This window comes from Coregonus lavaretus (genome assembly GCF_964263955.1).
Source record: "Coregonus lavaretus genome assembly, contig: HAP1_SCAFFOLD_567, whole genome shotgun sequence".
Lineage (NCBI taxonomy): Eukaryota > Metazoa > Chordata > Actinopteri > Salmoniformes > Salmonidae > Coregonus > Coregonus lavaretus.
The window spans coordinates 134,201-149,200 of NW_028164954.1; the positions used below are offsets into that span (position 1 = coordinate 134,201).

The window sequence follows — 15,000 nt, forward strand, 5'->3', positions numbered from 1 at the left end:
GTCTCTGGCCCTGTTTACACCCTGAGCCCTGTTTATACCCTGAGCCCTGTTTACACCCTGAGCCCTGTTTACACCCTGAGCCCTGTTTACACCCTGAGTCCTGTTTATACCTTGAGCCCTGTTTACACCCTGAGCCCTGTTTACACCCTGAACCCTGTTTACACCCTGAGCCCTGTTTACACCCTGAGCCCTGTTTACACCCTGAGCCCTGTTTACACCCTGAGCCCTGTTTACACCCTGAGCCCTGTTTACACCCTGAGCCCTGTTTACACCCTGAGCCCTGTTTACACCCTGAGCCCTGTTTACACCCTGAGCCCTGTTTACACCCTGTCCTCCTCCTCCTGTGTCTCCTGTCCTCCTCCTCCTGTGTCTCCTGTCCTCCTCCTTCTGTGTCCTCCTGTCCTCCTCCTGTGTCTCCTGTCCTCCTCCTCCTGTGTCTCCTGTCCTCCTCCTCCTGTGTCTCCTGTCCTCCTCCTCCTGTGTCTCCTGTCCTCCTCCTCCTGTGTCTCCTGTCCTCCTCCTGTGTCTCCTGTCCTCCTCCTTGTGTCCTCCTCCTTGTGTCCTCCTGTCCTCCTTCTGTGTCTCTTGTCCTCCTCCTTGTGTCCTCCTGTCCTCCTCCTCCTGTGTCTCCTGTCCTCCTCCTCCTGTCCTCCTGTCCTCCTCCTTGTGTCTTCCTGTCCTCCTCCTTGTGTCCTCCTGTCCTCCTCCTTGTGTCCTCCTGCCAGGCTGAGTGTCTGTGTTGCCGGGGGTGTTATCCAGGGTGACAGGGTGTGTGTGGCTGGTTACCGGGGGTGATGCAGGGTGATGGCTTTAATCCATAATGTAATGCTTCAGAGGAGAGTAATTCATGTTTCTCCTCCACTCCAGACATCAAGCAGCTATGCCCTTTGCACTCACTCACTCACACACACAGTTGTATCTCTTTGTAATGTATATCATCCCCCTTTTCTGTGTTATAAAGAGAGAAACACAATTTAAGTAATCTTTGCGTCAGTAATGGTGTTATCATGGACAGACTAACTCCAGCCGGGTTTATCGGAGCATGAATGTGACTGATTCTATAATCTGTTGTTGGAAGGAAATCAGGTGTTTTCACACATATTTCTCTGTCCTGTTTTATTGTCATTGTTTTTAAATGACAGGCAGCTGTTGTGTTGTCATAAAACTATCTTGGTGGGTTAGTTTGTTCTCCCTGCAGTATGGTGCCCTTGAAGGACAGATTTCATTTGATCCAAATATCAGCAGAAGGTTCATTCTGGGAAATAATCAACTCTGCAGCCTGGAGTATGGTTTGTTTGGAGTGTTTGTGTGTGTTTGTGTGTGTTTGTGTGTGTGTGTGTGTTTGTGTGTGTGTGTGTGTCTGTGTGTGTGTGTGTGTGTGTGTCAGTGGAGGCTGCTGAGGAGAGGACAGCTCATAATAATGACTGGAATGGAGTAAATGGAATGGCATCAAACATTCCAACCATTCCATTCCATTTCAGCCATTATTATTAGCCGTCCTCCCCCAGCAGACTCCGATGCTGTGTGTGTGTGTGTGTGTGTGTGTGTGTGTGTGTGTGTGTGTGTGTGTGTGTGTGTGTGTGTCTGTGCGTGTGTGTGGCTGTGACACCATCTAAGAGATAGCTGGAGAGATCGGGCGGCAGGAAGTATAGTAAGTGCTACTATGTAAATGAATGTGTACCAGATAGCTCCAGGCGGTATAGTAAGTACTACTATGTAAATGAACGTGTACCAGATAGCTCCAGGCGGTATAGTAAGTACTACTATGTAAATGAACGTGTACCAGATAGCTCCAGGCGGTATAGTAAGTACTACTATGTAAATGAACGTGTACCAGATAGCTCCAGGCGGTATAGTAAGTACTACTATGTAAATGAACGTGTACCAGATAGCTCCAGGCGGTATAGTAAGTACTACTATGTAAATGTACGTGTACCAGATAGCTCCAGGCGGTATAGTAAGTACTACTATGTAAATGAACGTGTACCAGATAGCTCCAGGCGGTATAGTAAGTACTACTATGTAAATGAACGTGTACCAGATAGCTCCAGGCGGTATAGTAAGTACTACTATGTAAATGAACGTGTACTAGATAGCTCCAGGCAGTATAGTAAGTACTACTATGTAAATGAACGTGTACCAGATAGCTCCAGGCGGTATAGTAAGTACTACTATGTAAATGAACATGTACCAGATAGCTCCAGGCGGTATAGTAAGTATTACTATGTAAATGAACGTGTACTAGATAGCTCCAGGTGGTATAGTAAGTATTACTATGTAAATGAACGTGTACCAGATAGCTCCAGGCGGTATAGTAAGTACTACTATGTAAATGAACGTGTACCAGATAGCTCCAGGCGGTATAGTAAGTACTACTATGTAAATGAACGTGTACCAGATAGCTCCAGGCGGTATAGTAAGTACTACTATGTAAATGAACGTGTACCAGATAGCTCCAGGCGGTATAGTAAGTACTACTATGTAAATGAATGTGTACCAGATAGCTCCAGGCGGTATAGTAATTGCTACTATGTAAATGAACGTGTACCAGATAGCTCCAGGCGGTATAGTAAGTACTACTATGTAAATGAACGTGTACCAGATAATAATAATAATAATAATAATAATATGCCATTTAGCAGACGCTTTTATCCAAAGCGACTTACAGTCATGCGTGCATACATTTTTGTGTATGGGTGGTCCCGGGGATCGAACCCACTACCTTGGCGTTACAAGCGCCGTGCTCTACCAGCTGAGCTACAGAGAACCACAACATATAGCTCCAGGTGGTATAGTAAGTACTACTATGTAAATGAACGTGTACCAGATAGCTCCAGGTGGTATAGTAAGTACTACTATGTAAATGAACGTGTACCAGATAGCTCCAGGTGGTATAGTAAGTATTACTATGTAAATGAACGTGTACCAGATAGCTCCAGGCGGTATAGTAAGTACTAATATGTAAATGAACGTGTACCAGATAGCTCCAGGCGGTATAGTAAGTACTACTATGTAAATGAACGTGTACCAGATAGCTCCAGGCGGTATAGTAAGTATTACTATGTAAATGAACGTTAGATGCCTGGTACTACAGGCTGTAAGTACTACTATGTAAATGAACGTGTACCAGATAGCTCCAGGCGGTATAGTAAGTACTACTATGTAAATGAACGTGTACCAGATAGCTCCAGGCGGTATAGTAAGTACTACTATGTAAATGAACGTGTACCAGATAGCTCCAGGCGGTATAGTAAGTACTACTATGTAAATGAACGTGTACCAGATAGCTCCAGGCGGATAGTAAGTACTACTATGTAAATGAACGTGTACCAGATAGCTCCAGGCGGTATAGTAAGTACTACTATGTAAATGAACGTGTACCAGATAGCTCCAGGCGGTATAGTAAGTACTACTATGTAAATGAACGTGTACCAGATAGCTCCAGGCGGTATAGTAAGTACTACTATGTAAATGAACGTGTACCAGATAGCTCCAGGCGGTATAGTACGTATTACTATGTAAATGAACGTGTACCAGATAGCTCCAGGCGGTATAGTAAGTACTACTATGTAAATGAACGTGTACCAGATAGCTCCAGGCGGTATAGTAAGTACTACTATGTAAATGAACGTGTACCAGATAGCTCCAGGCAGTATAGTAAGTACTACTATGTAAATGAACGTGTACCAGATAGCTCCAGGTGGTATAGTAAGTATTACTATGTAAATGAACGTGTACCAGATAGCTCCAGGCGGTATAGTAAGTACTACTATGTAACTGAATGTGTACCAGATAGCTCCAGGCGGTATAGTAAGTACTACTATGTAAATGAACGTGTACCAGATAGCTCCAGGCGGTATAGTAAGTACTACTATGTAAATGAACGTGTACCAGATAGCTCCAGGTGGTATAGTAAGTACTACTATGTAAATTAACGTGTACCAGATAGCTCCAGGCGGTATAGTAAGTACTACTATGTAAATGAACGTGTACTAGATAGCTCCAGGCGGTATAGTAAGTACTACTATGTAAATGAACGTGTACCAGATAGCTCCAGGCGGTATAGTAAGTACTACTATGTAAATGAACGTGTACCAGATAGCTCCAGGTGGTATAGTAAGTACTACTATGTAAATGAACGTGTACCAGATAGCTCCAGGCGGTATAGTAAGTACTACTATGTAAATGAACGTGTACCAGATAGCTCCAGGCGGTATAGTAAGTACTACTATGTAAATGAATGTGTACCAGATAGCTCCAGGCGGTATAGTAATTGCTACTATGTAAATGAACGTGTACCAGATAGCTCCAGGCGGTATAGTAAGTACTACTATGTAAATGAACGTGTACCAGATAGCTCCAGGCGGTATAGTAAGTACTACTATGTAAATGAACGTGTACTAGATAGCTCCAGGCAGTATAGTAAGTACTACTATGTAAATGAACGTGTACCAGATAGCTCCAGGCGGTATAGTAAGTACTACTATGTAAATGAACGTGTACTAGATAGCTCCAGGTGGTATAGTAAGTACTACTATGTAAATGAACGTGTACCAGATAGCTCCAGGCGGTATAGTAAGTACTACTATGTAAATGAACGTGTACCAGATAGCTCCAGGCGGTATAGTAAGTACTACTATGTAAATGAACGTGTACCAGATAGCTCCAGGCGGTATAGTAAGTACTACTATGTAAATGAACGTGTACTAGATAGCTCCAGGTGGTATAGTAAGTACTACTATGTAAATGAACGTGTACCAGATAGCTCCAGGTGGTATAGTAAGTATTACTATGTAAATGAACGTGTACCAGATAGCTCCAGGCGGTATAGTAAGTACTACTATGTAAATGAATGTGTACCAGATAGCTCCAGGCGGTATAGTAATTGCTACTATGTAAATGAACGTGTACCAGATAGCTCCAGGCGGTATAGTAAGTACTACTATGTAAATGAACGTGTACCAGATATTTCCAGGCGGTATAGTAAGTACTACTATGTAAATGAACGTGTACCAGATAGCTCCAGGCGGTATAGTAAGTATTACTATGTAAATGAACGTGTACCAGATAGCTCCAGGCGGTATAGTAAGTACTACTATGTAAATGAACGTGTACCAGATAGCTCCAGGCGGTATAGTAAGTACTACTATGTAAATGAACGTGTACCAGATAGCTCCAGGCGGTATAGTAAGTGCTACTATTTATCTGAATGTGTACTAGATACAGTGGGGAGAACAAGTATTTGATACACTGCCGATTTTGCAGGTTTTCCTACTTACAAAGCATGTAGAGGTCTGTAATTTTTATCATAGGTACACTTCAACTGTGAGAGACGGAATCTAAAACAAAAATCCAGAAAATCACATTGTATGATTTTTAAGTAATTAATTTGCATTTTATTGCACGACATAAGTATTTGATACATCAGAAAAGCAGAACTTAATATTTGGTACAGAAACCTTTGTTTGCAATTAAGAGATCATACGTTTCCTGTAGGTCTTGACCAGGTGTGCACACTGCAGCAGGGATTTTGGCCCACTCCTCCATACAGACCTTCTCCAGATTTTTCAGGTTTCGGGGCTGTCGCTGGGCAATACGGACTTTCAGCTCCCTCCAAAGATTTCCTATTGGGTTCAGGTCTGGAGACTGGCTAGGCCACTCCTTAGTTACCCTGGCTGTATGTTTCGGGTCGTTGTCATGCTGGAAGACCCAGCCACGACCCATCTTCAATGCTCTTACTGAGGGAAGGAGGTTGTTGGCCAAGATCCATCCGCCCCTCAATACGGTGCAGTCGTCCTGTCCCCTTTGCAGAAAAGCATCCCCAAAGAATGATGTTTCCACCTCCATGCTTCACGGTTGGGATGGTGTTCTTGGGGTTGTACTCATCCTTCTTCTTCCTCCAAACACGGCGAGTGGAGTTTAGACCAAAAAGCTATATTTTTGTCTCATCAGACCACATTACCTTATCCTATTCCTCCTCTGGATCATCCAGATGGTCATTGGCACAATTCAGACGGGCCTGGACATGCACTGGCTTGAGCAGGGGGACATTGCGTGCGCTGCAGGATTTTAATCCATGACGGCGTAGTGTGTTACTAATGGTTTTCTTTGAGACTGTGGTCCCAGCTCTCTTCAGGTCATTGACCAGGTCCTGCCGTGTAGTTCTGGGCTGATCCCTCACCTTCCTCATGATCATTGATGCCCCACGAGGTGAGATCTTGCATGGAGCCCCAGACCGAGGGTGATTGACCGTCATCTTGAACTTCTTCCATTTTCTAATAATTGCGCCAACAGTTGTTGCCTTCTCACCAAGCTGCTTGCCTATTGTCCTGTAGCCCATCCCAGCCTTGTGCAGGTCTACAATTTTATCCCTGATGTCTTTACACAGCTCTCTGGTCTTGGCCATTGTGGAGAGGTTGGAGTCTGTTTGATTGAGTGTGTGGACAGGTGTCTTTTATACAGGTAACAAGTTCAAACAGGTGCAGTTAATACAGGTAATGAGTGGAGAACAGGAGGGCTTCTTAAAGAAAAACTAACAGGTCTGTGAGAGCCGGAATTCTTACTGGGTAGTAGGTGATCAAATAATTATGTCACGCAATAGAATGCAAATTAATTACTTAAAAATCATACAATGTGATTTTCTGGATTTTTGTTTTAGATTCCGTCTCTCACAGTTGAAGTGTACCTATCTTAATAATTACAGAACTCTACATGCTTTGTAAGTAGGAAAACCTGCAAAATCGGCAGTGTATCAAATACTTGTTCTCCCCACTGTAGCTCCAGCTTTTTTAGTCTGAACTCTCTCTTTCTCACTCTTTCTGTTCCAGGACTGGCCTCCATTATGAAGAGACTCCTGACTAAATATGATAACCTGTTTCAGATCTCCTTCCCCTACTCCACGGGCTGGCATGGTAAGAGAGAAACACCTCTCAGAAACAATATGATGAAACAAAATTAAACTGGCAAAGACGTCTTTGCTATTATTTTTTCTAGATTATAACAGAATAACATTATAACAGTCAAATTGCTTGGAGGGAATTATCTTGCTTCTTGAAAATGTGTGCATTAGAAGTTGCTATGTGTTTTCAAAATTCACAGATAAATTGGTCTACATGAAAAACTAAAGGCATGGAAACCGTACATGACTTGGTAACAGGAAATACGTTTATTTCCATGACAGAATTAAAAAGCAATTTTGGACTGACAAATATAGATATCTTCAAATACATGCAACTTAAAAGTTTCATATCAAGATATGTATGTAATCTTGAGTGTAATCTTGAGGGAATCCTATTTGAGTCAGAAAATCATATTGATATGATAGGTGAGATATACCAAGCCTTGCAGAGAGCAGAGAGCCGATCCAACTGACAATCTATTGGAAAAATATATCAACTACTGGAACCAAGACTTAAATAACTGATATTGGCATTGAGGCTATCGGCTATCATTCTACTGTAGGCTATATATATATATACTATCATACTACTGTAGAGTATCTACTATCATCCTACTGTAGGCTATATATATACTATCAACCTACTGTAGGTTATATATATATATATATACTATCATCCTACTGTAGGGTATCTACTATCATCCTACTGTAGGCTATATATCTATCGGCTATCATCCTACTGTAGAGTATCTACTATCATCCTACTGTAGGTTATATATATATATATATATATATATATATATATATATATATATATATATATATATATATATATATATATATATATATATACTATCATCCTACTGTAGAGTATCTACTATCATCCTACTGTAGGCTATATATATACTATCATCCTACTGTAGGCTATATATATACTATCATCCTACTGTAGGTTATATATATATATACTATCAACCTACTGTAGGGTATCTACTATCATCCTACTGTAGGCTATATATCTATCGGCTATCATCCTACTGTAGAGTATCTACTATCATCCTACTGTAGGCTATATATCTATCGGCTATCATCCTACTATAGGATATCTATCGGCTATAATCCTACTGTGGGATATCTATCGGCTATCATTCTACTGTAGGCTATATATATATCGGCTATCATCCTACTGTAGGATATCTATCGGCTATCATTCTACTGTAGGCTATATATATATATATACTATCATCCTACTGTAGAGTATCTACTATTATCATACTGTAGGTTATATACATACTATCATCCTACTGTAGAGTATCTACTATCATCCTACTGTAGGCTATATATATACATACTATCATCCTACTGTAGGCTATATATCTATCGGCTATCATCCTACTGTAGGTTATCTATCGGCTATCATCCTACTGTAGGTTATATATATAGTATCATCCTACTGTAGGCTATATACAGTGGGGGAAAAAAGTATTTAGTCAGCCGCCAATTGTGCAAGTTCTCCCACTTAAAAAGATGAGAGAGGCCTGTAATTTTCATCATAGGTACACGTCAACTATGACAGACAAATTGAGAAAAAAAAAGAAAAAAATCACATTGTAGGATTTTTAATGAATTTATTTGCAAATTATGGTGGAAAGTAAGTATTTGGTCACCTACAAACAAGCAAGATTTCTGGCTCTCACAGACCTGTAACTTCTTCTTTAAGAGGCTCCTCTGTCCTCCACTTGTTACCTGTATTAATGGCACCTGTTTGAACTTGTTATCAGTATTAAAGACACCTGTCCACAACCTCAAACAGTCACACTCCAAACTCCACTATGGCCAAGACCAAAGAGCTGTCAAAGGACACCAGAAACAAAATTGTAGACCTGCACCAGGCTGGGAAGACTGAATCTGCAATAGGTAAGCAGCTTGGTTTGAAGAAATCAACTGTGGGAGCAATTATTAGGAAATGGAAGACATACAAGACCACTGATAATCTCCCTCGAACTGGGGCTCCACGCAAGATCTCACCCCGTGGGGTCAAAATGATCACAAGAACGGTGAGCAAAAATCCCAGAACCACATGGGGGGGACCTAGTGAATGACCTGCAGAGAGCTGGGACCAAAGTAACAAAGCCTACCATCAGTAACACACTACGCCGCCAGGGACTCAAATCCTGCAGTGCCAGACGTGTCCCCCTGCTTAAGCCAGTACATGTCCAGGCCCGTCTGAAGTTTGCTAGAGTGCATTTGGATGATCCAGAAGAGGATTGGGAGAATGTCATATGGTCAGATGAAAACAAATTAGAACTTTTTGGTAAAAACTCAACTCGTTGTGTTTGGAGGACAAAGAATGCTGAATTGCATCCAAAGAACACCATACCTACTGTGAAGCATGGGGGTGGTAACATCATGCTTTGGGGCTGTTTTTCTGCAAAGGGACCAGGACGACTGATCCGTGTAAAGGGAAAGAATGAATGGGGCCATGTATCGTGAGATTTTGAGTGAAAACCTTCCATCAGCAAGGGCATTGAAGATGAAACGTGGCTGGGTCTTTCAGCATGACAATGATCCCAAACACACCGCCCGGGCAACGAAGGAGTGGCTTCGTAAGAAGCATTTCAAGGTCCTGGAGTGGCCTAGCCAGTCTCCAGATCTCAACCCCATAGAAAATCTTTGGAGGGAGTTGAAAGTCTGTGTTGCCCAGTGACAGCCCCAAAACATCACTGCTCTAGAGGAGATCTGCATGGAGGAATGGGCCAAAATACCAGCAACAGTGTGTGAAAACCTTGTGAAGACTTACAGAAAACGTTTGACCTGTGTCATTGCCAACAAAGGGTATATAACAAAGTATTGAGAAACTTTTGTTATTGACCAAATACTTATTTTCCACCATAATTTGCAAATAAATTCATTAAAAATCCTACAATGTGATTGTCTGGATTTTTTTCCCTCATTTTGTCTGTCATAGTTGACGTGTACCTATGATGAAAATTACAGGCCTCTCTCATCTTTTTAAATGTTGAGGATCTGTCACGATCGTTGGTTAGAGATGAGGACCAAGGCGCAGCGTTGCAGGCAAACATACTCTTTATTAGAGACACGATCAAAAACAACAAAATGAAAACGTGACAGTTCACGGTCTAACACAACAGACTAGAAACAAGATCCCACAAACTCTGTGGGGAAACAGGCTGCTAAAGTATCTTTCTCAATCAGAGACAACAAGCAACAGCTGAATCACGTTGCCTCTGATTGAGAACCACACTGGCCAACATAGAACAACAATACTAGAATGTGAAACCTAGAACAAAACACATAGACTTTACACACCCTGGCTCAACATATTAGAGTCCCCAGAGCCAGGGCGTGACAGGATCAGCGTGGCAGATGTGTTGTTACCTACCCTCACCACCTGGGGGCGGCCCATCAGGAAGTCCAGGATCCAGTTGCAGAGAGAGGTGTTTAGTCCCAGGGTCCTTAGCTTAGTGAAGCTTGATCAATTAGTATATTTGAGTTTAGCCATAATTTTTGTTGTAATATTTGTATATATTTTTGTCCATTAAAATAACATAAAATTGATCAGAAATACAGTTTTGACATTGTTAATGTTGTAAATGGCTATTGTAGCTGGAAACGGCTGATTGTTTAATGGAATATCTACATAGGCGTACAGAGGCCCATTATCAGCAACCATCAGTCCTGTGTTCCAATGGCACGTTGTGTTTGCTAATCCAAGTTTATCATTTTAAACGGCTAATTGATCATTAGAAAACCCTTTTGCAATTATGTTAGCATAGCTGAAAATTGTTGTGCTGATTAAAGAAGCAATAAAACTGGCCTTCTTGAGACTAGTTGAATATCTGGAGCATCAGCAATGGTGGGTTTGATTACAGGCTCAAAATGGCCAGAAACAAATAACTTTCTTCTGAAATCGTCAGTCTATTCTTGTTCTGAGAAATGAAGGCTATTCCATGCGAGAAATTAGCAAGAAACAGAAGATCTCGTACAACGCTGTGTACTACTCCCTTCACAGAACAACGCAAACTGGCTCTAACCAGAATAGAAAGAGGAGTGGGAGGCCCCGGTGCACAACTGAGCAAGAGGACTAATACATTAGAGTGTCTAGTTTGAGAAACAGGCGCCTCACAGGTCCTCAACTGGCAGCTTCATTATATAGTACCCGCAAAACACCAGTCTCAACGTCAACAGTGAAGAGGCGACTCCGGGATGCTGACCTTCTAGGCAGAGTTGCAAAGAAAAAGCCATATGGAGAACATTGTTTCTGAATAAGATATGAGAAGTCAGAGGCCAGAGTGATGGAAAACATTGTTTCTGATCTAAGCTGAGTATCAGTATACATGGCTCTAACCTGCCAGAACTTTCCACAGGTCAACTGGTCAGAACTCCTATCCACAGGTCAACAGGTCAGAACTCCTATCCACAGGTCAACAGGTCAGAACTCCTATCCACAGGTCAACTGGTCAGAACTCCTATCCACAGGTCAACAGGTCAGAACTCCTATCCACAGGTCAACAGGTCAGAACTCCTATCCACAGGTCAACTGGTCAGAACTCCTATCCACAGGTCAACAGGTCAGCTTATATTTATGTAGAAGGTCATTGATCTGGCCACAAAGAATCGCTTTGCTCCAGCGGAGGACAATAGCGCTACAAAGTGTATGAGTTGGTCCCCAATGGCACCCTATTCCCTGTATAGTGCACTACTGTTGACCAGCTGACCCGTGGATTGAAGCAGTCAAACAGGGTAGGTATTGGTGTTTCCTCACTGTTAAGGGGAGACACTAATATCTCAGTGGAGTCAGTAATGTTGTGAGTGTGTGTATTGGTGATGGTGTCAGCAGCATTGAGTTGTTAGTTAATTATCAGGGGTCCGTCTCGCCTGCGGCTTAACTGATTAAAGAGCAGGGTGTCGTTACCGTGGCTACGGCCAGGCGGCTCGTTAGGTGCTGGTCTCCAGTCCTTAATTAGTTTTGTTTAAAGGAGGGATAGTGAAGTCACCTCCACAGGGCTGCCACATGCCAGGGCTGTCATTACCCTTTATTTGCCAGGGCTGTCATTACCCTTTATTTGCCAGGGCTGTCATTACCCTTTATTTGCCAGGGCTGTCATTACCCTTTATTTGCCAGGGCTGTCATTACCCTTTATTTGCCAGGGCTGTCATTACCCTTTATTTGCCAGGGCTGTCATTACCCTTTATTTGCCAGGGCTGTCATTACCCTTTATTTGTCAGGGCTGTCATTACCCTTTATTTGCCAGGGCTGTCATTACCCTTTATTTGCCAGGGCTGTCATTACCCTTTATTTGCCAGGGCTGTCATTACCCTTTATTTGCCAGGGCTGTCATTACCCTTTATTTGCCAGGGCTGTCATTACCCTTTATTTGCCAGGGCTGTCATTACCCTTTATTTGCCAGGGCTGTCATTACCCTTTATTTGCCAGGGCTGTCATTACCCTTTATTTGCCAGGGCTGTCATTACCCTTTATTTGCCAGGGCTGTCATTACCCTTTATTTGCCAGGGCTGTCATTACCCTTTATTTGCCAGGGCTGTCATTACCCTTTATTTGCCGGGGTTGTCATTACCCTTTATTTGCCAGGGCTGTCATTACCCTTTATTTGCCGGGGCTGTCATTACCCTTTATTTGCCGGGGCTGTCATTACCCTTTATTTGCCGGGGCTGTCATTACCCTTTATTTGCCGGGGCTGTCATTACCCTTTATTTGCCGGGGCTGTCATTACCCTTTATTTGCCAGGGCTGTCATTACCCTTTATTTGCCGGGGCTGTCATTACCCTTTATTTGCCAGGGCTGTCATTACCCTTTATTTGCCAGGGCTGTCATTACCCTTTATTTGCCGGGGCTGTCATTACCCTTTATTTGCCAGGGCTGTCATTACCCTTTATTTGCCAGGGCTGTCATTACCCTTTATTTGCCAGGGCTGTCATTACCCTTTATTTGCCAGGGCTGTCATTACCCTTTATTTGCCAGGGCTGTCATTACCCTTTATTTGCCAGGGCTGTCATTACCCTTTATTTGTCAGGGCTGTCATTACCCTTTATTTGCCAGGGCTGTCATTACCCTTTATTTGCCAGGGCTGTCATTACCCTTTATTTGCCAGGGCTGTCATTACCCTTTATTTGCCAGGGCTGTCATTACCCTTTATTTGCCAGGGCTGTCATTACCCTTTATTTGCCAGGGCTGTCATTACCCTTTATTTGCCAGGGCTGTCATTACCCTTTATTTGCCAGGGCTGTCATTACCCTTTATTTGCCAGGGCTGTCATTACCCTTTATTTGCCAGGGCTGTCATTACCCTTTATTTGTCAGGGCTGTCATTACCCTTTATTTGTCAGGGCTGTCATTACCCTTTATTTGCCAGGGCTGTCATTACCCTTTATTTGCCAGGGCTGTCATTACCCTTTATTTGCCAGGGCTGTCATTACACTGAGATAGAGGGGAGAGTTACATGGGAAGAGACACTTGAGCTCCTCTGAGGACGAGGATAGGGGGCTGTCTGGCCCAAACCCATAGTCTAACAGGACAAACACCATTTATAGATAGTCTCAAACCCTAAAACATCTAGAGAGTAGAGACATGTCCAGAGTAGAGTTTAATAGAGTTTAGCATGAATGTCCAGAATGTAACAGAGGAAATGAATAGCTGTGTGAGTGGAGCAGTGTAGAATAAGGAGAGGAGAGGAAAGAGGATTAATGTGATTTAACTAGCATGATACGCTGTTCATTCATTCATTATATGGGGATAGGAGAGGAGCTTATAGGGATTGGGAGCGTAGCCAAACCCCTGGTTCTCACAGCCTTTTATAACTTAATATGTTCATATGCACCATGAAGAAACCTTCCTTCCAGCAGGCGCCTTTATAGTGCAGGGAGGGAGAGAGGCTCATGGGTCCATACATCCACACTACACGTCCTGCCAGTCTTCACTAAGCCTGTAGTCTACAGTAGAGACCTGCCAGTCTTCACTAAGCCTGTGGTCTACAGTAGAGACCTGCCAGTCTTCACTAAGCCTGTAGTCTACAGTAGAGACCTGCCAGTCTTCACTAAGCCTGTGGTCTACAGTAGAGACCTGCCAGTCTTCACTAAGCCTGTAGTCTACAGTAGAGACCTGCCAGTCTTCACTAAGCCTGTGGTCTACAGTAGAGACCTGCCAGTCTTCACTAAGCCTGTAGTCTACAGTAGAGACCTGCCAGTCTTCACTAAGCCTGTAGTCTACGGTAGAGACCTGCTAGTCTTCAAAAAGCCTGTAGTCTACAGTAGAGACCTGCCAGTCTTCACTAAGCCTGTAGTCTACGGTAGAGACCTGCCAGTCTTCACTAAGCCTGTAGTCTATGGTAGAGACCTGCCAGTCTTCACTAAGCCTGTAGTCTACGGTAGAGACCTGCCAGTCTTCACTAAGCCTGTAGTCTATGGTAGAGACCTGCCAGTCTTCACTAAGCCTGTAGTCTACAGTAGAGACCTGCCAGTCTTCACTAAGCCTGTAGTCTACAGTAGAGACCTGCCAGTCTTCACTAAGCCTGTAGTCTACAGTAGATAACTTCCTTTCACTCTCTCCTCCTCTCTCTCCTCCTCTCTCTCCTCCTCTCTCTCCTCCGCCCAGGTGCCCCTACCGGTCCCTATCTTAAAGAGGACCAGTCCCACTGGCAGCTCCATGCTCACTATTACCCCCCCCTGCTCCGCTCCGCCACCGTACGCAAGTTCATGGTGGGATACGAAATGCTGGCGCAGGAGCAGAGAGACCTTACACCTGAACAGGTAAAACATTTGGGAAACAGTATTACTGCAACATATGCTATAAGGCCAGAGGAGGTGTTGTATATGGCCAATATATCACGGCTAAGGGCTGTTCTTAGGAACGACAAAACTCTCTCACAGCCGTGGTATATTGGCCATATATCACAAACTCCCGAGTGCCTTATTGCTATTATAAACTGGTTACCAACGTAATTAGAGCAGTAAAACTAAATGTTTTGTCATACCCGTGGTATACAGTCTGATATACCATGGCTTTCAGCCAATCAGAATTCAGTGCTCGAACCACCCAGTTTATAAATAAGCACAGATCTTCAT

At 43.2% G+C, this 15,000-nt stretch overlaps 1 protein-coding gene across 1 annotated transcript in view; it reads left to right on the forward strand.

Annotated features, from left to right (window-relative positions):
• galt (galactose-1-phosphate uridylyltransferase) overlaps positions 1-15,000 on the forward strand; it is a 144,167-nt gene that overhangs the window by 104,021 nt on the left and 25,146 nt on the right. Inside the window, exons 8-9 of the mRNA XM_084191512.1 lie at positions 6,828-6,911; positions 14,531-14,685. Coding sequence (XP_084047638.1) covers positions 6,828-6,911; positions 14,531-14,685 — 239 coding nt within the window. The remainder of the gene's footprint in view (positions 1-6,827; positions 6,912-14,530; positions 14,686-15,000) is intronic.